General features: G+C 42.0%; 4 protein-coding genes and 4 non-coding genes across 8 annotated transcripts in view; 7 read left to right on the plus strand and 1 right to left on the minus strand.

Annotated features, from left to right (window-relative positions):
* The window catches only part of stau2 (staufen double-stranded RNA binding protein 2), a 48,818-nt gene extending 45,696 nt beyond the window's left edge, over positions 1–3,122 (plus strand). Inside the window, exons 14-15 of the mRNA XM_072450737.1 lie at positions 1,575–1,640; positions 2,997–3,122. Coding sequence (XP_072306838.1) covers positions 1,575–1,640; positions 2,997–3,032 — 102 coding nt within the window. The 3' untranslated portion in view covers positions 3,033–3,122. The remainder of the gene's footprint in view (positions 1–1,574; positions 1,641–2,996) is intronic.
* Positions 3,123–6,713: 3,591 nt separating this feature from the next.
* Positions 6,714–14,269, minus strand: rdh10a (retinol dehydrogenase 10a). Its single transcript, XM_072450736.1, has 6 exons — positions 13,776–14,269; positions 13,407–13,642; positions 9,318–9,416; positions 8,386–8,531; positions 7,967–8,098; positions 6,714–7,885 (listed from the first exon to the last, which is right to left on the minus strand). Exons 1-6 carry the CDS (start codon positions 14,059–14,061, stop codon positions 7,762–7,764), a joined length of 1,023 nt encoding a protein of 340 aa, XP_072306837.1. The 5' UTR covers positions 14,062–14,269; the 3' UTR covers positions 6,714–7,761.
* An 809-nt stretch (positions 14,270–15,078) lies between these two features.
* Positions 15,079–17,439, plus strand: rpl7 (ribosomal protein L7). Its single transcript, XM_072450739.1, has 7 exons — positions 15,079–15,204; positions 15,662–15,761; positions 15,843–16,009; positions 16,287–16,424; positions 16,660–16,769; positions 16,994–17,209; positions 17,402–17,439. Exons 1-6 carry the CDS (start codon positions 15,191–15,193, stop codon positions 17,200–17,202), a joined length of 738 nt encoding a protein of 245 aa, XP_072306840.1. The 5' UTR covers positions 15,079–15,190; the 3' UTR covers positions 17,203–17,209; positions 17,402–17,439.
* LOC140365009 (small nucleolar SNORD12/SNORD106) lies at positions 16,120–16,210 on the plus strand. Its single transcript, XR_011927762.1, has one exon. It is a non-coding gene; the product is annotated as a small nucleolar SNORD12/SNORD106 (small nucleolar RNA).
* Positions 16,469–16,557, plus strand: LOC140365008 (small nucleolar SNORD12/SNORD106). Its single transcript, XR_011927761.1, has one exon. It is a non-coding gene; the product is annotated as a small nucleolar SNORD12/SNORD106 (small nucleolar RNA).
* Positions 16,817–16,906, plus strand: LOC140365010 (small nucleolar SNORD12/SNORD106). The gene has a single exon (XR_011927763.1). It is a non-coding gene; the product is annotated as a small nucleolar SNORD12/SNORD106 (small nucleolar RNA).
* On the plus strand, positions 17,246–17,337 carry LOC140365007 (small nucleolar SNORD12/SNORD106). The gene has a single exon (XR_011927760.1). It is a non-coding gene; the product is annotated as a small nucleolar SNORD12/SNORD106 (small nucleolar RNA).
* A 585-nt stretch (positions 17,440–18,024) lies between the features above and the next one.
* Positions 18,025–20,426, plus strand: LOC140364549 (uncharacterized). Its single transcript, XM_072450741.1, has 7 exons — positions 18,025–18,396; positions 18,553–18,598; positions 18,730–18,821; positions 19,133–19,271; positions 19,382–19,489; positions 19,575–19,630; positions 19,822–20,426. The coding sequence occupies exons 1-7, from the start codon at positions 18,186–18,188 to the stop codon at positions 19,959–19,961; spliced, it is 792 nt and encodes a 263-aa protein (XP_072306842.1). The 5' UTR covers positions 18,025–18,185; the 3' UTR covers positions 19,962–20,426.
* The last annotated feature ends 2,243 nt before the right edge of the window (positions 20,427–22,669 follow it).

Below are 22,669 nucleotides of genomic sequence, written 5' to 3' on the forward strand. Positions count from 1 at the left end.
CACATTTCTGCTGGAATTATTTGGCATAATATCTACTGAATATAATTATCGGGTTACTGCTAAAACAATTTACATATTCATTTTTGTCAATTGCCCACCCCTAGTAGTTTGCACTGATGCTAAAATGAGAACATGACAAATACCCCTCAAAATCACATTATAATCCTGTAAAGCTTGCATTTTATCAGTTTATGTGTTGATTGGTCACTCGGTTTGTAGTTATGAAGTAGGCTTTTCATTGTGAGTTTTGATGCAAATTGATACTCTTTTTGATATAGAGCCACACCACTTTGTTTTTCAAAGAACATATGTTTTGCGGTTAAATGGAAAAGCAGGTACCACTGAGCAGTAATATATATTTGTGTTTATTCATTCATTTTTTATGTAATGTCACGTTAGTTGTATTCGATTTCAAAGTGAATTACAGACACCAGTAGTGAATAGTATTTTGGACTTCTGCTTTTATAAATGTCAGACCATAGAAATTACAGTATGTATGCATCTGCCCCACAGCATGAAGGTCTTGGGTTTGATTCCCCAAACAAAGAGGCTTTTTCTTCTCAGTGGGACTATCCTGGTTTATAAAATGAATAATGGCAACAGTAATAATAATAAGTAACAAATAGCCGTGACTAAAATTGCAGTTTGAGCAGCCTTTTCCTTTTTCTCCTTGAGCTTTGTATTTGAAGATAAGGGCGTGAATTATTAAATGTGTTTCCTATGCGTATCCATCCAGACTGGTGGTGTCAGCTCGGGTGGGAGGTGTATATTCCCCAGAGCTCAGCCCATACTAAGAGCCAGCAGCGGAGGAAGGAAGAGCACATCTGGAGCCAATCTTTACAAGAGAGGCCTACTCTGCGTCTACCAACCTGCTGCGGCTCACATCTAGTGCCCCATAAGAGCGTCATTAATACACGTGCTTGTTTTTTTTGGGGGGGGTTTTTACATGGCGTGTCAGTCAATCCCTCTTTCCACAAGTTCCACTCAAGTCGGCCCCTCGGACTCGGGAGATGAACGGGAAGGAAATTACATCATGGAGTTCTAAGTCTCAAGCTTGGCACAAGGAAACTCATGAGTTATAGTGTGAAAATGTGAAAAAGCAGATAGGGTATGGTTTTTAATGACTTATGCTCCTCGACTGATAACTTGGCGGAAATGAGAGTTGACGCATGCAGTTAAAATCTTACTGTTCCCTCGGTACCACCATCGTCCTGTTACTGTTAGTTCCTCAGAATGAACATATCTTGAAATTTTGACAAGACACGTCAATTTTTATGTATTTCCAAGCTGTTTATGAATGTAGTTATTACCCAGGCTAATGTAGGAAAATAGAGCGCAGCCAAAACATAAAATGCACATGTTGAGCCAATAAGGCAAGATAAACAGTGCAGAGAAGTGAGAGCCAAAGACAACAGGAGTGGAGGGGAAAGTGTCCTGCTGGCATTGGGTTTCTCAGAGTAAGTGTTATTTGAAAAGCAGCTGAAGGGTGACACTCACTATCACTCCTACCACATCTCCTCTCGTCTTCCTCCCGCTCACTCCACCATCTGTTCTCTCTCTCTCTCTGTCTGCAGGCTGCTCTAAGTGCCTTGAAACAGCTGTCGGAGCAGGGACTGGACCCAGTGGATGGCCCCATCAAGGTAGGCCACAAACATTGGCTACCTCTTGTACATGTACGGCTGTGGGGGAATAACGATTAAGACATCCTGTGCGCATGACGTATTGATTGTGTAGTCAGTCCTGTACAGTGTATAGATATACACTAAGACTGTCTCCTTGTCTGAAATTGTTATGTAATTTAGATTTACTAGAACTGCTGTATCACTAATGTAAAATATCTAAGTGTATTACTGTAAATTGATTGGCAACGTTCAGTTCCTAAAACAAAGCTAATTACAAATTGACAAATTGATCAATTTCCCTGTCACTGGGTAGTTCACAGTGTGAGGCTAAATGTATGTGATCTACAACTGTATATTATTGTTGTCAACCAGTTCTAATGGAAAAGGGGAAGAACCATTTCATTGTATGCTTTGGCATGAATATATGTGGACTTCCTGTCTCCTTTTTATCTTGTTAAAGTAGGTAATTATCTCATGTTAAGAATACCATTTTGTGACTGATTACCTATACTGTACTATAAGAAATAAAAAAAACTTTACCCCAATTCTCCGGATGAACTGTTTAATAACATGATGATATCACCACCGCTCTCATCCTCCCTCCCACACAGATCGACAGAGACATTTCCCCCACAGTATTCTCCTATAGGAAAGTTTACTGTAGGCGTGCGATACATTTACATGCACTGTCATCCTGTGTGTGCACAGAGCTGTGTGCGATGCTTATCTGTGCCCAGGCTTCACAGTAGCAGCAGCCATCTCCCTCTGCCACATTTCCTTCCTCAAAAGGAGGAATACTGGGCAGACTTTTTTGGAAAGTACGATCTAACGTTTCCCTGTTATCTTAGAAGGTGGGTCTTGGGAAGACTCTGGGCAGGGCTGTTTACCCGGTGCCCTGGCTGTCTGTCTGAGCAGAGACTGCTGCAGTAATGTTAGAGCTTCAGTCAGTGCCACAGACTAAGGCCAAGGTGGTAACACTTACACCTTCACCTGTGTGCTGCTTAAGCGCTCATGTTTGAGTCAGCACAGGAGACACAAAACAGATTCAGGTCAAGGTCTGTGTAGCCACAATGACAACACTTTCAGTTTCAGTTTCACTCAAAATGCCCAGAATCAGAATTACCAGAATCCATCTGCAAAATGGGAATTGGTTTCAGTCAAATAATAATATTCTAAAATACAGAAGTTACAAAATTACAGATCCTCTTTGACTATTTCATAATTAAGCCTTTGGAGTCATGAGTTGAGTCAAATGATCTTTCATCTGAAAAACAGTTGGGAAGGAATGCACCTGACACTTTGCCCTCATCCTTTGGTTAAATGTTGTTCAAATGATCTAGTCTAACATCATACGTATATTTGTTTGTTTTGCAGAGCAGTGAAGCCTGTGGGAGGGAGGACGGACATTAAACAGACTAACTCAGGCACCACCACTCAGGTCTGCAAGGATTCAAAGGCTGTCGTCCAGGAGCTGACAACCCCCCCAAATCCACCCCTCCCCCCCTCAGCAAAAACCTCTGTCCCGCCCTCCACTATGTCCCACCCAACGGTCCCCCCACGATCGCCACTGTATCCTGCAAAACCTGTCAACATGCAATAGGGTGGATGTGCACCGAGAAATGACTGACTATAAAACACAACCTGAGTCTATGTGAAGACAACGCTATTTTAACACGTTTATGAATTATTTCTGTCAAAGAAAACACATTGTGAGATCCATGCATGGTACTGTATGACAACAAGGGAAATGCATAGACAGTTTCCCTCACCGATACGTTATGGTATGGTTGAAAACAAATATGTACATCATGCCGTTTAGATTTCAAAGGGGCGAAACCAACTTGCATACAGTAGCTTACTTTTGGGGGTTCTGTTATAGTTTTATTTCTTTTTTTGTTATTTTCTTAATCTAACAATGCTTGAGTACTGTATTTAAAATTAACCAATGCCAGTGCTGTGAAAGTTGTAGTTGTTGTCTTCATATATAGTCACCCAGCTTACCTTGTATGCTGATTTAAAAAAGAAAAAAGTAAATTCATCTATCTATATGGATGTGTATGACTTGCAAGAGTATCATATTCCAGAAAATAACACAGAAATTTCTTTTCATGTGGACGAAAAGGACAAAACTGGTGTTAGCAGTAATCAGTAGAAGTGTGACCAACAGGAAGTAGAGGATGAATTTCACCTGTACTTCCTGTATGCTCGTTTTTTTATTTCATTTTTACCAAATCCATGGTTGGGCACAACATCGCTGGAGCGGAGGCGCTTTATCATACAAAAGGCCAGTCATTTCAACAGTGGCAGTTCACATTAGCGCCAGTAAAAAAGTTAAAGTATCAAAAAACAAAACGGGAGCTTTGTAAGGGCGCCGTGCCAACTGCATGTCCTCCATTCCAGCGATTCAGTGTCAGTGGACCACCCTCCCCTCTCCCCCGTCCACAGTTTTGTCGATCACATCTACACCCATTGTGTGTGTTGTATTGACCCGCCAAGGCATCAACTGGGTGCTTTTAATGCCTGCATCTCTTTGGAGCAGAGACAAGCCCTCTCCCCAAAAGGCCACTATGAATTACTCGTTCACTGACATTGAGGATGTGTTGTCTTCGCTGTGAGTGCAATAGTGTAATACGGCTGTTTGTGTTACTGAAATGCAGTAAAAACACCTCAGTTCATGTGAAAAAGAGCTACGTTTCTGCGTCTTCATTTATCATTCAACAGTGAAAATGTATTGATATGAAGGTAATTAATTTATACTCGAAACGTTGTGAACCAAAATATTTCATTACATAGAACCTTGACTAAAAGGTTTACTCAAAAGTAATTATGTTTTGGGAGGTTTTTAATAAAATGTTTTACCCACAATAGATTACACTTGTATTTTTATGTGACACGCTCAACATTTAATATTTCAGGATGTGTGTGCTTGTTCAGCCGTTTACATAAGAGTATTTGCAGTTAATTGAATAATTTTAAAAGGTCTCTTTCATCATGACACGTGTTAATTACCACCAAATCTGTTTTTCTTTTTTAGGCCAATTCTTCTGATCCCCAACCAAACACATTTTGAATTTTAGCTTTGTAATGACATAATGTGCAGCCTGTTTTAAGTGCCATTTGACTGCATCACCTCCAGTTGTTTCTCTGTCTCATAGTGTCGCCCACTCTCCTCTCCTTTGCCCATTACACAGACAAATGAAAGCACATGACAGCCAAGATCTAATTCAACCTGGCTGACTAATGGACTGGGCTGGCAGCTACATCTGCTATCCATTGAGACCAGGGCCGTTCACACACATTAGCAGCAGATCTCTATTCCAGAAGTCCAGGTAGTAGTGGCGCTTGGGACTTTAGCCTTAGAATGAATTACCCTGTAGCGAGCGGCCAATATGGGGAGTGAAGCTTACTGCCCAAAAATAGAATCAAATCGATAAGACTGGGGATGCGTGTCAGTTCTAGGCAAAAGTAAATGCCACTCACATTGATTTTTACCACAGAATTATTGCCCTTGACCATCTTGAAAGTCCTCTTCATTAGTGGTGTATTAACAGCAGGATAAAAGGATAAAGGATTGTCCTTCAAGTGTTGATAGACATGAAAAAACATCTCAAGGCAAACTCTAGTGAAAAGCAGCATGAGGATTAGAGGGATTTTGGGAGAACAGTATTTGGAAGCGGATTGCAGCGGCCAGCATTGCTCCAGAGGGAATCAAAACTGTCAATACAAGTCTTCTTCATATTACCGCTAATCTGCTTGTGTGCAACTTTATCTAGCTCAGATTAGTCACGGCAGAGGAGTTGGGACGGCCCATACGTTTTGTGTAATGAGCAAGGGAGAGTGTCTGGAGTATGTGTTCCCTGTCCCAAACCGAGAAATCCATTCGTTCTGTGAGAAATCTGTGTCTGCCCAACTAATAGATGGTGTCCCACAGTGGTTTGCCCCATTTTCAAATCAGCAGCTGTACCATCTGCTGATAAGCATTTGTTTCTGGTACGACCACATTTATCTTTGTAAATCTGCTATCAAACGTCCAGGTCTATTCTTAAATCATATATCTTTAATATAATTTCTATTTTTATTTGGTCAGTTTTATGTGAAACGCACATTTCAGAAGAGATAATATTCTTTTTAATTTGCAATGAAAACATGCATGGATTATACTTTCCATATTGTTAATTGTAAACGGCAATATTGATCTGAAACGCCTCCATAATAGAAATGTTCATTGACGTCCTGTTCAAAACTGCAGAAGGGAGATTGGTCTTCACTTTTGCGAGCAGCTGATTTTTAGCAGAAGTAAGTTTTACCCAGTCTCAATATATCTGTATAATTGCAATTAATCACAGACCAGGGGCATACATAGGGGGTAGGTGAAAACTAAAATGTTCTGAGTAGTGAAGCCTCAAATGCTGGACAATGAAGGATTATTGTGAGTAAACTTATGACGAAGGAACACTGATATGACCTGATACAATTATATATGTCTCCATTGTTGTCTATATGGATTCTTAAATATAAAATTGTAGTATTAGGTTAATTGTAACCCTCGCTCACTTAATATAAAGTAAATAGCAAGGTTTGTCCTGGAGTCTGGATAGGATAATCGAGCTTTAAATTCAGGCTGATCCCATTGCCTCTACCAATGTCTAAATTGGGACATCACTTCTCTGAGGTTTGGTTATCTGAGTTTTTGTCATGGATTTGGTCATTTTCCTGTAAAATAGCACCTAGTTTCATATAATCTCGATGTTAGAATGACATTTGATGTGCTTTCTAGTTTTGACATATCTTCTATATCTCATAAATCTTAGTCACAAGAAGGGTTTATGCTGATCTCCATGCAGTGTACTGGACATCTGTCATAGTTCAACACAATGGTATCGAATGTATAGAAATATTTGACAGATTCACATGTTTTGGTGGGATGATATGTAGTAAATAACCAGAAAGTAAATGTATTTAAACAAGGGAGATCTATAGTAAGATAATCCGACCATATGACCATTATATAACCATTATAACCATAATCTAGTCATATGCACTTAAGGCTTTTAAATAGCAGCCATATTTTAATTAAAAAAAGACAAATCCTTTAATAATCTAATTTACTTTTATTTTTAAGTTAGGTAGACACTAAACATTGAAACCACATTTTGCTCAACTCGAGCAGTCCAGAAATTACAAAATAAGAAAATACATTGTGACATGGTCAAATAAAAAGAAATTTAAGAGGTAGAGGATTTAGGCTCATCTTTGTGACTAAGGAATCAGGCCTGTTGGAATGTAGGTTAAACTATACATCAGACAGTGAGGACAGACATAGGATGTAGTGTATTCACAACACTCAACATTTTATGGGGACTGAACCAGGCAGACAATGAACACATTACTGCTGTGGTAGCCATTGGCCTGTCTGCCTATGAAGTTGAGGGTTTATAATTCAAAAAAATATTGGGAACATACATTTACAATATAAACAATACATCACAGAGGATACATGTGATCTCCATAACCCTTATTTCCTCCATCTCAGTACAGTTAACACGACACACATGCTGCTTCGGCCCAGGACAGTCAAGATGAGCGGGTCACAAGCCACTCAGTCTCATTTGGAATGTGTAGACTTGACTTGATCAAAATGTATGTTCAGAACTAAACTTTAATGAACTGTATTTATAATGCCTAAAATAGATGAGCGATGCTGCTGCTGGAGGGACCCAAACCCACACAGAAAGGTGGCAGTGTCAAAATTACAGTGCATGTCTACAAAAGTGAAATATTTACTGTCCATACAGTGACACTGCATATTCACAATGACTCTAGATAAGGCTGGTGACTACATAGGTAAATAGTTAATTATTGGATACCTTTTCTGTATGATTTACAAAAAAAACTAGTGACAGAATATAGATGTTTTCTTTTACAAACAATAAAACAAAACAAAGTCAAATAAATCTTTTGTGTAGTACACAGCTTTCTTTGTCCCAGAGGAACAATATGGTAAATCTTTGCATTTACTCAATGCAAGTGCACCAGTCTAAAGTCAATCTGCCCTCCTTCAGTCCCATTGTCGACCACAGTGGTTGTTTCCTCACTTGCAGGTTTATGTGCGCCCTGAACGGGTTGCAAACCGTGCCCTCTAGATCCCATTCTTTGCTTCATTGTTGTTCATGGCCTCTTTTCTTTGAGCTAGGAAGGGGTACATGCATTTGTCAGCACCAAGGAACCGATACATGCAGACAATGGCTTCAAAAGGCAGGATGCTGAAAACAAAGAAGAATTGATTAGTATTAGAAAATACACCTATAGTGGCCTCAGTGATGCAATGTTAAAACCAGGCATACCTTTTCATGAAGTTCACCATATAGATGATGCGAGGGGTGCAAATCATGGGTTGGTCAGTCAGGATAGCCTTCATGGCCTGCTTCACACAGAACTCAGGCTTCAGCGGGGGCAGGAAAGGCTCAATTTCCTTTCTTAAAAAAAAGGGGAGGGGGAAAAAAAAAACTGTTTTAGTAAGAAAATCCACATCTCACATAAAAGACCTGTAAATTAGAGGTAACTTTTAAAGTGTTCCCGTGTACAGGTCTCAAGTGCTTTGTGTATGAAACCACCTAGTGCAGTGCATTGCACCCGTTTTACCCTGGGAACTTTTTGTTTAGGTGCTGACCAATGACCAACACACAGCAAGATATTAGATTAGTTGAGATTTAAAACATGTCGGTCCAATTCCACACAGTGATATGAGAGAAATAAAACCCACCTTATCCTGCAGCCCTTGAACATGCCCGTGTCCATCAGGTAAGGGCACACCAGCGTCATGTTGATGCCATCCTTCTCCGAGGCTTTCAGCTCATGGCTCAGTGATTCATGAAAGCCAATGGCACCAAACTTACTTGCACAGTAATCCTGTGGGAATAAACGGAGAACAGGTTAGCCCAGTAAAAAGCACAGGAACCAGGGAGAGAGCATTATCAACACACCCCACGGGCATACACGGCTCTAATGATACAGAGACAAAGGCCAGCCAGCCAATGCACCGGTCTACTGTTTCATGAGCATTCTTCTACAGTGCTTCAGGAGACTGCTCAGCTTGGCAAGAGCGGTTTGATGTGGTTCACTGTGAAGTAGTCTTAAACAAGAGCTTGGGCAAACACAGATGCCAGTCAATAAAAAGGAGGGCATAAAGAGATAGGACTGCCCACATTACACATGGCTCAGTTCCTCAAACTAAAATGCACTTCAGGACATGCAAGACACGGCTCCAATGCACAATGGAGTGAATAAATGCCCATTCCATCATGGATAATGAAAATGTTTACACTGTATATCAAACGTGTCCATTTTAGTAGTGAGCTTAAGTTTGCCCTTCTTACAGCAGGGAAAAGAAAAACCCAAAGCTATTTTCATATCAGTTAAAATAATTGCAACTGGAACAGGCTCAATAGACTTTAGGGGGGGGAAACTTTTTTTTTTTATAAATCAAGTGTATTATAAGAGGAAGAGTGAATACTGAATGTTAAGTTGGTCACAAAAGAGATGAAGATGTCTCTGTCAGCTCATTCTAGGGCCCGTTTCCAGTTGGGGGACACTGACCCCGTCTCAGTGTGTTAGTTTGGCACAGAGCGCACCGCAGAGAAGCACTGGTTTCATTTGGTGGGAACTATGGCAGAGTGCTGTGTGTATGATACGAACCTCCACTCCAGCTGTGCTGAATAAACCCAGGGAGCTGGCAACTGTCACAATGTGGCCATGATTCAGTTCCAGCATTTTGGGGAGAAACGCCTTGGTGGTCTGGAAACAGACAGAAAGACAAAGATTAGTTCACTGGTGCAGTTTGTCTGTGCCAAAGGCCTTTGATCCTCTGCACCCCTCTATCTGCCCTGCTCCATGGAGACCTCTGAAAGAAGATTCACAGGCTGCATAAAACATAAATAGACTGACTTCTGGGGGGACAGACATACAAATATGATGGAACAACTACACATTTCCCATATTAGCACAGCCTTTGTGAGGGGACAGGACAGGTCCAGCGTTCCCACACAGATCTGATACCAGGCTCTGCTCTGCTCTGTAGAGCTGCTGACAACACCAATCGCAGGCCTCTGTTCCCTCCACTGGCCGAACAGTGCAGCTGAGCCCCTGACTGTTCCCACACTGTCCTGCGCCTGTCGGGCCGCGCTCAGCACAACAATCGCACAGAGACAAGCGCAGAGATGAAAGGGGTTCAAAGCACTGCCACGTGAGAGCTCAAGTGCTTCAGTCTTTCCCTCAAATCATAGTTTGAAAGTGAGAAAGCAACACTGGGGAGCGGATTAGGGAAGAAAAAGTCATTGATTACATTTGATTAACCTACATATCCTCTTCCCACTGGAGCAGAGTGCTGCCTTTGGAGATGTCTTGCACACAGCATGGGCCCATCAGCAGGTGTGACAGACAACAGTGATAGGAACTGACCACTCACTCTCACGGCAGGGGGCAGCAAACAGCCAAAACAGCCTTTCTGGAGACTGCCTTGTTTATTCTATGTATGCCACAGCACACATTCAACTGGTTTGAATTAATTTCACCAGGGTTACTCTCAAAACAGTGTGGTTTAAGTGCCAATATGAGACAGGCGATAAACAGTCAAACTCGAGACAAATGTGTGTACTGTAACTTGTTGGCGATCAGCTTTAGTACATTTGGCCTTTGCCTAACTATTGACAAGAACCTAGATTCTACTGGGAATTCATTACTGAACTTTCCAATAATTTTAAAGTCTTATAATAAAGTACAGTTTTGGCATATATGGGCCTGGCTTGTTTACTTTGCACTGGTTAAAGTTTTGGGCCAGGGAGCATGGTACCAGGTAGTACAGGCCATCAGAGCACTGGCAGGAGAGGGAAGCGCTCATTAAATCTGCAAAGATTAACTAAATCATTTAATGTAATCTACATTTTCTGCCCCATGTTTGACAAGAAGCAATTTGAGATATGGATTTGCTTGTTATTCTGACGTAAAAAAAACTGGAAGCATTGCATCATAGGTATTTTAAGAATATGATCTCACTGTTTGAGATTCATTTTGATGCCAGGTAGAGCTGATCGGAGCCAAACATCTGTACTCTTGCAGGACATGCACATACATGCAGTCGTCATTAGGAGGCCTAAAATGAGGGGTGCAAGAAACTGAAACCTGGGCAAAAGCTGAGAAAGGCCGTGTTGTGCCAGAATGGCAGTGGATGACGCGGGAGTTGCGTGCGAACTAAACATCAACTTTAGATATGCCTTACCCATCTCCAGCCAAAGCTCCTGCTCGCACTTAAAAATGACTTGATCTGGCACCACACCTTTCTGATGGAGCCAACTTTCAGCGCTCAATCTTGCCGAGTGGTTCTCGTTGCCTACATTAGGACGGGGTCAAACATGAGCAGTGTCCGCCGCCCCGGACGTCCTGCTTCTCATGGCAGCTCTGGCATGTGGGTATGACCTCCGCTGACCTTTCAAACACTAAATGTGTGAAAGCAACCGAGGGCTCGTGTCTTACATCTGAGCGGCCGTAATTGGGTCTCAACGCTCTTGTTCCGCTAAATTACTCGCCGACACAGCCAGGGCCTCCACCCTCAACAAGTGTACCCTGCTCCCCGTACACCCCCACTAATTGGTTGTGTGCCCCCAGGAGCATTTAAGTCACACAAAGCTTCTTGCAGCTGGGGTGTCAGGCTGCATTAGCCCTAACGCCTCATCGACACAAGTATGAACAAAATATTGGCCCTCGTGTTTGGCCAGATGGTCATTTAATTGGGCTGACTTCTCCCTCAACGAGAGATTCGAGGCACCGCGCCGGAACTGTTCTGATGCTAAAACAGATCATGGAATTTAAAAAGGAGGCTGGGACTGCACACTGGGCAGATTGGAAGCTATGGTCACTTGCCTCGTCAATCCAATTTGTCAAATTCACTCCGAAAACCAAACAAATCTGTAAAGCAGGAAGGAAAGGCTTTGAATACAGACAATTGGGCAGGCAATTAGGCCCTTGATCTGAGCCTGAATGCGATTAGATGGAAGAGGATTAGCCTGGAGGTCTCCAGATGTCAACAAAATAATTCAAATTAGATACAATAGAGACCAAGTAGGCAGGTATATTGTAATCATCCCAATACAGGTAGTTAATACACGAGACTGACTGATGCAGAGCTCTAGTGTGGACCACAGGTGCACCAGGCCTGAGGAGGGGCCATATGAAAACCAGTCAAGTAGGACCCTTCTGCCTGGCTGCCTCCTTTCTCTGGCTACAACAGGAATGTGGCCTGCGGAACTTGGCTCTTGTCGTCTGGCATCTTGTCAAAGCCGATCCACGGACAAGAAACCAATTGTCAGATAAAGTGGGTCAGCAGCGGCTTACCATTACCCTCTCGCCTGTGGACGCGACCAAATCACTTTTTTACTTCCTCATCTTTCCTCCCATTGCGCTTTTCCCGCCGCAATGCCACTCAACAAACGGCGATAGTCTAGGAAGCAGGGGCTTAAGACGGTGTATTGTTCATAAACCACCTGTTGATAAGCGTTTCAATATGACTCTGATGACTTCCTCTCATGTCGCCCCTGCCACACACAAACTCCAGATGTTATTACTCTGGGTTGCCATGACTAAATGTTAAAATATCTTTATCACAAATTGCAGGCTGGAGCAACGAAACCACTAAATTAAACGTGATGATCCCATGCTTATTATAGTACAGGAGATTGAATCATAGTCTGGCATCTGCACTCGCCATCTCCTGATCATACTGGGATGTCAAGGGGGCCTTTGAACAGACCGAAAAGTAAATATTGTAAATTTAAAAACAAGCAAAAACAGATGTCCATATTAAATAGCATTTCTGTCGGTATAGAGGAAATGAAACTATTAAAAAACGGCAATACAATTTGCTTGATTTTTGAACGGTTGACTACATAACAGCTCATTCAGATAATGCATGCCAATTACGCAATTAAAAAACTATGGAGGGAAAGTTTAGCCTTTTTAAAATCATGAAGAATCTTCAACCAGCAGTACAGTAAATTGTGTATACACAGGCAGAAAGCTGACAGGTCCTCCTCAGCCTAATCTCTATTCATGGAGCTTGTGTCTTTAATGAACCACATCCTCCATTCGGCCTTTCACTATTCATTAAACGCCTCCTTCATCTGCTCCTTCACACCCTCTACAGAATAAAAGGAGAATACAAACAGACAGCCCCTTCAAGAGAACAAACAACAATGCAATAGAAAAATGTGCACATCTCCCCACTACAAGTCACACAACACAGGGAGATGCATAAGAGCCGCTCAGACAGGTGTGGGGCAAGCGCTGGAGTTACATCACAAACCGATTTGTGTGCAGACACCATGGGAGAAACTGTTGCCAGGCAATCTGATCGATTCTCATGACTACATAATTGGGCACGTTAAGGATGAGAGGCTTAAAGAATAGGAAAGCAATGCAATAATAATGATCCAGTGTGAATACAAGAGAATATGCTAAAATGTCCTTATGAAAGAGCTAACGTTTTGCACCACATGTATTCCAACGTCACGTGCCATCCACTAGACAACACAAGCATTGTCATCTTAAATTAAAAAGGTGATGCACAACTAAACCCACATGATCACCCTGCTCCTAGTATCAGCCACGTCAGAATCTCAACGGGACACACTTAAGAGTATTTTCTGCAAAAGTTGGGATAGTTTGCACACTTGTTGCCCCTCTTTTCGTGGTTAAGAACAATAAAAACAAGAGCTCAATAGTGCGTAAACTCACCCAAAAGTGCGCATGGCAGTTGACCACCATGGTGCGTTCAATCAGTTCATCGGGACACTCCAGCAGGTGGTGCCCGGAGACAACACCGGCGTTGTTGATCAGCAGGTCCACCTCTCCCACCTCACGGCGCACCTTCTCGGCCGTGGAGTAAACGCTCTCCCGCTTGCCCACGTCGCACACGTAGGTGTAGACCTGCGGCTGGAACGGTGGGACTTCCTCCACTCCTCCAACAGGTCCTGGTGAGGAAAGCGAACATTAAAATGGAAAAATAACATTCACAATCGCTTTGGGGGAAATGTTGGCGCATTCAACGCAACGCGAGCCCAACGGAGCACGCGCGTCTGCTTGACACTAAACACTTTGACCTACCGTCTTTGGCCAGCGGAGTGTCGAGCTCGTGGTAAATCTGCCGCACCATCTCCGCGGTTTCCTCGTTGCCCTGGCTGTTAATGTCCCACAACACCAGGATGGCCCGTCTCCGAGCAAACTCCTTCGCGAAGAGCCGCCCGAGGCCGCTGCCCGCACCGGTGATCACGCACACCTGTCCCGCTACGCTCTTCTCCTTCGGCTTGACCACCCATTTGGCCCCGGCGGCCACAAACGCCCAAAGTACCTTTAGGATCACCACGAAGAACTCCGCGAGGATTATCATCATCTCAAGCGTTCAATGGAGGCAATTAAGCCCAATCTTTGTGCAAATTATTTGTGTCGGAGCGTGAAAAGGACACTTGGTAAAGAGTGCAACAGTCGCTCTTGTGTCCAGGCGGAATTGGATTGATGTGTGAGCAGCTGTTGCAGGACACACCGCTTCCTCTGCTGCTCCTCCACTCAACTCATCCTCACGCATCGCGCTCCCTATTTATTCAGTCCACCCATCAGAGCCTCAGAGCCAGACCCAATAGGACTGAGACTAGGCGCTTGGCGTAAAGCGCATAGCCTGCATTAAAGGTGATGTAACCCCAGAGTATGGACTGTTTTAGTTACAAAATAAAATCATTATGTATTTACATGGCTCAAATTTTACTGGAGGATACTTGCATGCAGACCACCCAATAATTACTTCTAGAGATTAGCACTTGCACTAAAACTAAACTGCTAATATGCATTTTGAGATCAAATAAAACTTAATATAAATGCATATTGTAGTCTATCTGGGCATGAATATCATAAGATCATGTTTGACACAAGATTTAAGATAAAGACATGTCTGTGGTTTGCTCATTACGCGGTTAGGACTGCTGGCCATAATCCAGACGCACACGTTCAGTTTATGATCTGCTGGAAATTGTTTGCCTACAACTGGTCTGGTGCAGAAAGACAGAATGCATTTTAAATCCGAAAAGGAAATATTACTATTACTTTATAGTGTGCTTCAATAGGCTAGTTGTATCAGAAAAGTGACACATTTGTTTTCATTAAACTGTCCATTTTAACCTACATCTAACATTTAGCATTGAAATGAACAATAATTTCGTTCAAAGTCCACTGTTAGGAAGCTCCCTTTGACTTTTGGCAAATGGTGAATGAGAGAGTAGTGCCCTCTTCTGTTTGATTGCACGCACTACATGGTGAAACTATATCGTAATAAACTGCATATTTGTTGAACCGTAATTAATGGGCATTTTTTGTTTCAGTACACACAGTCAAGAGTTTGGCTGTGTTTGCATTTTGTTTGTATTTTATGAAACGAAATAGAAAGGCATCGTGAAGGGCGACTCATCGGGTCCTCAGCGCCTTTAATGTGCACATGCGCAGCTTAGGGTTTCTCTTTCTCGGTGGACACAATGGCGGACACAGAGTGAGTGTTTGTCGCTGTCATTTAATCTATGCCCATCTTGTGTTAAAATAAACGTATTAGCTTATATCATCACATATTTGAAGTGTGGCATCAGTATAGTTTAGGGCCTTTACAAGATTTGTGACTAAACCCTCAAATTTGAAGTTTACTGAGCCTTTGTAGTTGTACTGCCTGGTTTGCATAGCTCCAAGTAAAACATGTCTCGTTCCTTTCCACATGTGCTTATAATGACTTAAGTAACACGTCCTCTTGCTTCTGCGTTGGTTCTGTGCGCTGTATGGGGGGGGGGGGGGGGGGGCTTGGCTTTATTAAAAGTGTGTAAATTGTATTAGATTAAACACCGGTGCTATTGCAAGAGGCGAGTTAGCTTCTGAGTTCATGATGCTGAAGACACGTCGGCCACGTTAGCTTCTCCTTAGTAACCGCGTTCTAATACTGCCATTATGTTTGTTACTAGAAAAAAGGTCCCGGCGGTCCCTGAGAGCCTTTTGAAAAGGCGAAAGGCCTTTGCCAAACTGAAGGCCATGCGCATCAAGAAGATCCTTTCTGACAAAAAGGTAAGGAGCATGTTTAGCTGTGGTTAGGATGGTACTAGGTCTACGTGATCATGTCTAACCATTCATTGTGCATCTTATTAGGCCCGTAAAGTTACCAGGAAACTGATCTACAAGAGGGCTGAGAAGTACCACAAGGAATACAGGCAGATGTACAGAAGGGAGATCCGCTTGTCCCGTACAGCGCGTAAAGTGGGAAACTTCTATGTGCCATCTGAGCCCAAACTGGCCTTTGTTGTCAGGATCAGAGGGTATGTGGAGCTATTTATGCATTTGATCTTGAGCATAATCATCAGGTTTTCAACAATGTTTATGTTCACACTTGATAAACCCTTCAAGTCTCATGGACATCTGTATTATAAATGTGGTTGATGATGCATATTCTTTCCCCGACATATCGACCATGGTGAAACAATTGTGTTTTTTAAGCCATTTTTTTCTGAAACCACATGATATAAAAACAAATATTGAAGTTCTCCGACGGTTACGTTTTGTTCATGTTTCTCACTTGCCATTTTATCTCTTTAGTATCAACGGTGTCAGCCCCAAAGTGCGCAAGGTCCTGCAGCTGCTCCGACTGCGCCAGATCTTCAATGGCGTGTTCGTCAAGCTCAACAAGGCTTCCATCAACATGCTGAGGATCGCAGAGCCCTACATCGCCTGGGGGTGAGGCACCAAAACGTACCAAACCAACCACAGAAGTAATCAAGAGTGTGGTTAATGATGTAGTTCTTTTTTCCCCGTCATATCGACCATGGTGATTATTCAAACTAAGCCAGTTTTTATCTGAAACCACATCTCAAATTAGTACAGTTGGCTATTTATTCACGCTGTAATAAACATGAGCTGAGTGTATAACTGTGTTTGTAATTATCTTAACTTGAGGAATGAATGTTTCCAGATACCCCAACTTGAAGTCTGTGCGTGAGCTCATCTATAAACGTGGTCATGGCAGGATGAGGAAGCAGCGCATTGCCCTCACCGACAACGCACTCATCGAGAAGGCTCTTGGTAAGGATTAAACATTGTGTTGGCTTTTTTGTTTGAGTAGTTACAATTGAGTGGTTTATGATGACTATTTTTTTCCCCGTCTTATCGACTTTGGTGAGAAAACTCCAGACTAAGCCAGTTTTTCCTGAAACCACAAACTTGCTACCGTTAATGCGGTCCATTCATGCCTTGATCTTAAAATAGTTGCTTACAGCATTTTTGATCAAACTGTTGTTTATTCCCAGGCAAATATGGCATTATCTGCATCGAGGACCTCATCCATGAGATCTACACCGTGGGGAAGAACTTTAAGCCTGCCAACAACTTTCTGTGGCCCTTCAAACTGTCCTCTCCTCGTGGTGGGATGAACAAGAAGACCACTCACTTTGTGGAGGGAGGAGATGCCGGCAACCGGGAGGACCAGATCAACAGAATGATCAGGAGGATGAACTAAAGATATGGTGAGCTGGCAGCTTTGAAGGAAGGAGCAGCTTCTAAATGTGGTTAATGATGCATTATCTTTTTTCCCCATCTTATCGACCATGGTGATACTTTGCTAATTTAAGCCAATCTTGTCTGAAACCACTGTCATCCATTAATTGTTTCTGCAATTAATAACTTGCATGATGGTTTACATGTGTTTTCTTTTTCAGGTTTCAGTGGACTCGTTGTACAATAAAACATCTAAAAACCCACTTCTGTGTAGTGCTTCCTTTTGATTTTATAAGCAAAAATGGTGACTTAAATACTGGTTGTTTACTTTGTAATCAGGCCATGGGATAACTTTATTTTTCCTGTTCTAAAGGCGAGTGGATGGTAATGAAGGATCCATTGGAGACCTGAAATGAGCAAATGGCACTTGAAGAAGCCAGCTCTTGTACAAATGTTCCGGAGACATGCTTGAACAAATTTGATTTCTAAATGATTCAGTTATTCACTTTTTCTGAAAGGGTTTTGGTCTTGATCACAATGTCAAAGTTTTGTCACACTCGAGCTCCCCATAACTTGGGCATTAGGCCCAAATCTTTTAATGTTTTAGTTGATTGAAAAATCCTCACGTTCTTAATGTAAAATTATAAATTAAAATATCCAAAGCCATTCCAAGTAGCCTCTGCTTGGGAAATTGGCTACAGATGTGAATCCTACAGATTTAAGGATGTATTACTGTTTTTGTTGAGGTTTCGAGTTTACTAATAAAAGCTGCTTTATTTTAATAAAATCAAGGAAATGTGTCATTGAAAGATGAAGTAATTGCTCCGAGGTTCTGGTGGGGATGACTTGTTTCCATGGAGACGGAGTGAGTCGGTAGCGGTTTACGACTGATCTGAAGCCTGGCGTTAAAGAAGCCGCACTATAATGAGCTCCTGATCGGCGTTTCGCGTTCTCCCTTTGCTCCGTGAGTTTCTCCGGCTTTGTAGCTTCAATGGCATCACCAACATGACATTTCAGCTGAAAACTGCGGCGGTTCCTACGGCCAAGGTCCTGATCGCTGCGGAGGGAGGCTCGAGTTGCAGCCTGCGCGGCCCGGATGTGCCTCACTATCCCGCCGCCTTCACGGAGCTCCGGACGATGGGCGCATCTGGAGGACATGCAGCTGTCAGACGCAACATCCAGCTCAGGAGGTTTCCCGTCATCCAGCCCGTGAGCAGTGAGTAGGCGCCTTTCCACCGCTGCGGGACACGGCGTTACCTGGTGTGATCTGCATTATTTTAACACTCTGCTAGCTGTGATGGATGTGCAGGTTATGTGCATGGAATATACAGTCTGGTTATGTACAATCACGGGAATGTGTTCTCTGTCGTAGACCCGAGGAATCAGAAGTCCTTGTTCACTACATTCATTGTTGGAGGGTAAGAAATTGACATCTTTTTGCCCCAATCAATGACTTTTGTTGGACTACTTTTTCTTAGTAGAACCACAGCTTTGACTGCAGATCGGTGGGGATTAAGCACAAGTCAATTCTAACATGGAATTTGTTTAGATCTCATGCAGCCAAAGATGACACACTACAGGCCAACTGCAGTGAACACGAGAGGAACATCTGTGGAAGGCACTTTTTATTTGATACTCACTGTAAGTATGTCGCCTCTATTTTAATCATATTGCACACACAGCAAGGTTACAGGCTTACATTTAGCTTACAACATTCATGTATTTTTATAGAACTATGCAGTAAAATTACACTTGCACTTTGCTGTTGCATCCACTAGATGTCGCTATACTGTCTAAAATAGTGCATTCACCTTCTGGGGTTAAAAGACAAATCAGCACTTCACACATGATGACACAGGGCTTAATTTGGTTGAATTATTTAGCCATGCAGTGCCTTGCCTTGAGTGAACGCATCTGTTTTCATGTTGCTTCTTATCTTACGCCTTTAATAGGTGTCAGGCCAGAGAGAACCAGATCCATGATTCCTCCTCTGCCAAAAGATTACCACATGCACCGGCCAGCCAACCTGCACCCCCTCACCCTGTCCAAGGGGCTCCCGCACAGCCACAAGAGCGGACCCTTCATCCTCGAGTAGGCATTGCCCTTATATGTTTAGAAAATGTACCAAAGCCATATGTTTTTTTAATTTCTCCACTGCTTTGGCCTCTTTTCCAATAATAAAGCTTGTATTTGTTTTGTAGTTGTAATGAACAGTTTGAATTGACCACAAGTCCAGCCGTCCTCGTTCCTTCCACTTTTTTCCTCAATGGCAGAAACACCTTCCCCGTGGTAAACTGCAAACTCAGCAGGTACTTTTGGCCTTCAAAAAAATACTTGTACAATAAAGACACCTCCAGTTGTTTTATCCTAATTGTTTTATTTCATGTCATTTAGGTCCAAAGCGAATTATCCCACCTACCACCTGCAGAATGTGAAGGAGAGCCAAAAGAGTAAGTCTATGTCTGTGAGAAAAAGGGATGCAATAATAATGTATAGCACAATAGAGTACATTTTAGTTGTATGCAGGTTCTGTATTGGAGGCATGTGTTACATTTACAGTGAAAATGAGTTGTATGTTATAGTCACTCACTGTTTGACTATAACTGAAATGCTTTTTAACACGTTCCCCTCTGTGTTCCAGTCCAGTCCTACGCAGACCCTATGATTGGGGCCCCTCAGTCCTTCCTACACCGTATATCAGAGCTTTCGTCCCTTCAGTGTGAGGCTGTGCGACAGGAGAGGCTGAAGAAGATGAAGAAGCCTCGCAAGCTGGCCTCCTGACAATCACCACTGCACCAGAGGGTCAAAACGTCCAGCTCCGTGCCAAGGCTGTCTGAACTCAATAAAACACCCAGAGTGCCCTGCTCCTTTCAGTGGCTCGCTCTGACAGCTGTTCTGTCATCTATGATATTAGTTTTCTGTGTAACGTGGTTAATCTTCACATTCTGGGACTCTTGACACCCTCTGGTGGCAGTTTGTCTGTACAACACCTTATTCTCTGCATGATAGTACATTTATTTTTAGGAAGATTAAATGCTCTTGTGTAATATTGCCATATTTCGGACTGTTTTATCCAAGTGTTACAGATATGCAGCACATGTTTAGCTCTTGAAATGTATAAACAAATGTATTTAAACTTATTGCTGCTTTGGATCATAATACCTGTATCTGGCATGTTTAGCATAGCCATTATCGTGCCTTGGTAAAGGTCTTCCTGAAATAAAAGTACATTTATTTTTTAGTAAACAGTAGTACCTGTGATTTGTTTAAGTCGTTCCTGGTTTCAGTACTAGTTTTTGGTTTCCCTGCACAGCGAGGTGTACATTTCAGCGACTGTGACCTAGAAAGCAGAGCCCTCCAGTCTGTCCGGGGCTCCTCTCCTGCAGGTTTTACTGTCATTTTTATTTGGAGTGAAACAAAATGGCTCGGAACAAACGGTACACAATTGTGTCTTTAACAGGTGCCGCACAGAGTCTGGCCATAAGCGGTATAGCATTTCACCAGAAGAACTCAGGTGAACCCATCACTGATGACCTTAGCCAACACTTGGCAGTGTTTCCTCTGAGTCGATTCTTACAAGGGCGTTCTAATAATCAGCACAATGTCTGAATATGTAGGTGAATTCCAATATCATGGAATTAATGTCAGAAAAAATAGAAAATAATGTGATATTATAAACTAATAATTATTTTTTTACATTTTAGTCCTTTTAAATGTAACTTTTCTATAACATACTTTACATTTGTTTTTGTTATTAAATGCTTTTAATTTAGGTACATTAGTTGACTTTAACATACAAAATACAAATATTATGTGTCTGAAGCACATGAAATTCATCAAAACCTTTGGCTTTACTGTTTTTTACAGTGTGACATTGTGAGTTCAAATTATGTTTTATAGTACAACTTTAACATGTCTCACAAGGATTCATACATGTGCATACACAACATTTCCGCTGCTCATGAAACATGAGATTTACGAAAGTTGAGATGCATCCTCTCTAAAACTAATTTGTTTTGACCGTTTTATTCCTTGTTAGAAAAACTTCCTTTATCGTACAAACTTTAACCCAAAAAATGTGCACTTGATTAATACGCATGGAGCCAACACAGGAGACCACCATCTACGACAAATATGTAGGATAAGGTCAATTTTACACTCTCGTGCTACTTATGTTGCTCTGTAGGCTGGGCACAAAGACTCCTACTGCTGCACTTTTACCACACATTTTCAGTAACAACATCAAATTTCGAAGCGTACATTTAACCTAATATGAAAGAGTCTTAGCTAAACCTTAATATCGCTGAATGATACAAATTATTGACATGTTTTTCAATTTCATTCACAATTTATAGAGGTAAATGAAGACCAAATTATCAGCTTCCATTCGTTAGCACAGATTAGGGATTCGTAGGAAACAAAAGGCCTCATGTCCCCATCCCGGTCATAGACAAAGAAATGCTTCAGCCACTTCTTTATGGACACTTAATGCACTGTATGTGTTGTTTGTCCAGGTGCTCGCAGCAGGAGTTATGAGTTTAAATATATCATAGTAAAGAAATACACAGAAAGAACAGTGTCTAACAACCCTTTTAAGATCAAAAGGCAGTAAAGTAAAGATTTGGTCAACAAACCATTAAAATGACGTCTGCCTAGGTCATACGTTTCCATGGAGATGACCAACTGTGTACATTCCCCACACAGGTGATTCAAAACAAGCAGAACATGCCCTGCCACAAAATGGATTGTAGATGAGCTTGTTCAAAAGACAATCTGGTTTCATAAATGGTAAAAATCGATCCAATGCGTTGTAATTTAATTCCTTGGTAAACTGAGCCATGTAAGGGCCTAATTATCGGTGCGTGGACATGATACCTCTGTTGGCTCCTCCAGTATCACTCCACATGTGCTTCTTTGTCATTGGCCTACTTTTCAGTTCAACTTCATCTGAGAGTGGCCCTAATAGCTCCTCAGTGTAATCCTGAATAATGTATTTTGCAATTGCCATGTTGATTTGTTGACAATTACAGACACAATTTGGATTATGTCAAAGTTGTTTGAATGTTTTGGTTTTTGGTTTGGGTCCAATCAGACAGCAGAATGAGCTCCTCACTTTGAGTTAACGTCCCTCCAGATCTCGTCTTTGTAGAGCTAGTACTATTTTGACACTGAAAGATGATATGTGGCTAAATCTGTCCATGTTGGAATGTGTTGTTTTTGGAAGAAAAAGGCAGAAATGAAAGCCTTTGAAACTCCACAATTTGCATTTGATTCCCATAACCTTTTAGAGGACTAGATTATAAGTGTCACTGTGAACATGGCAATTGATAAAAACCTATTAGTTTGTCTAAATTAAAGTGTTATGAGCATTCCTTCGCCCTTGTGCTGTGCCACTCGAAAAACCTGTGTTAATATTGTGTTTTCAAGGTTATTTGGTATAATAAGATGTTTGTTTGGTACCACTTTATAATCACTACACCTTAATTGGC

This window comes from Eucyclogobius newberryi, unplaced genomic scaffold, assembly GCF_026437365.1.
Source record: "Eucyclogobius newberryi isolate DKJ021-1_F unplaced genomic scaffold, fEucNew1.0.hap1 SCAF_18, whole genome shotgun sequence".
Lineage (NCBI taxonomy): Eukaryota > Metazoa > Chordata > Actinopteri > Gobiiformes > Gobiidae > Eucyclogobius > Eucyclogobius newberryi.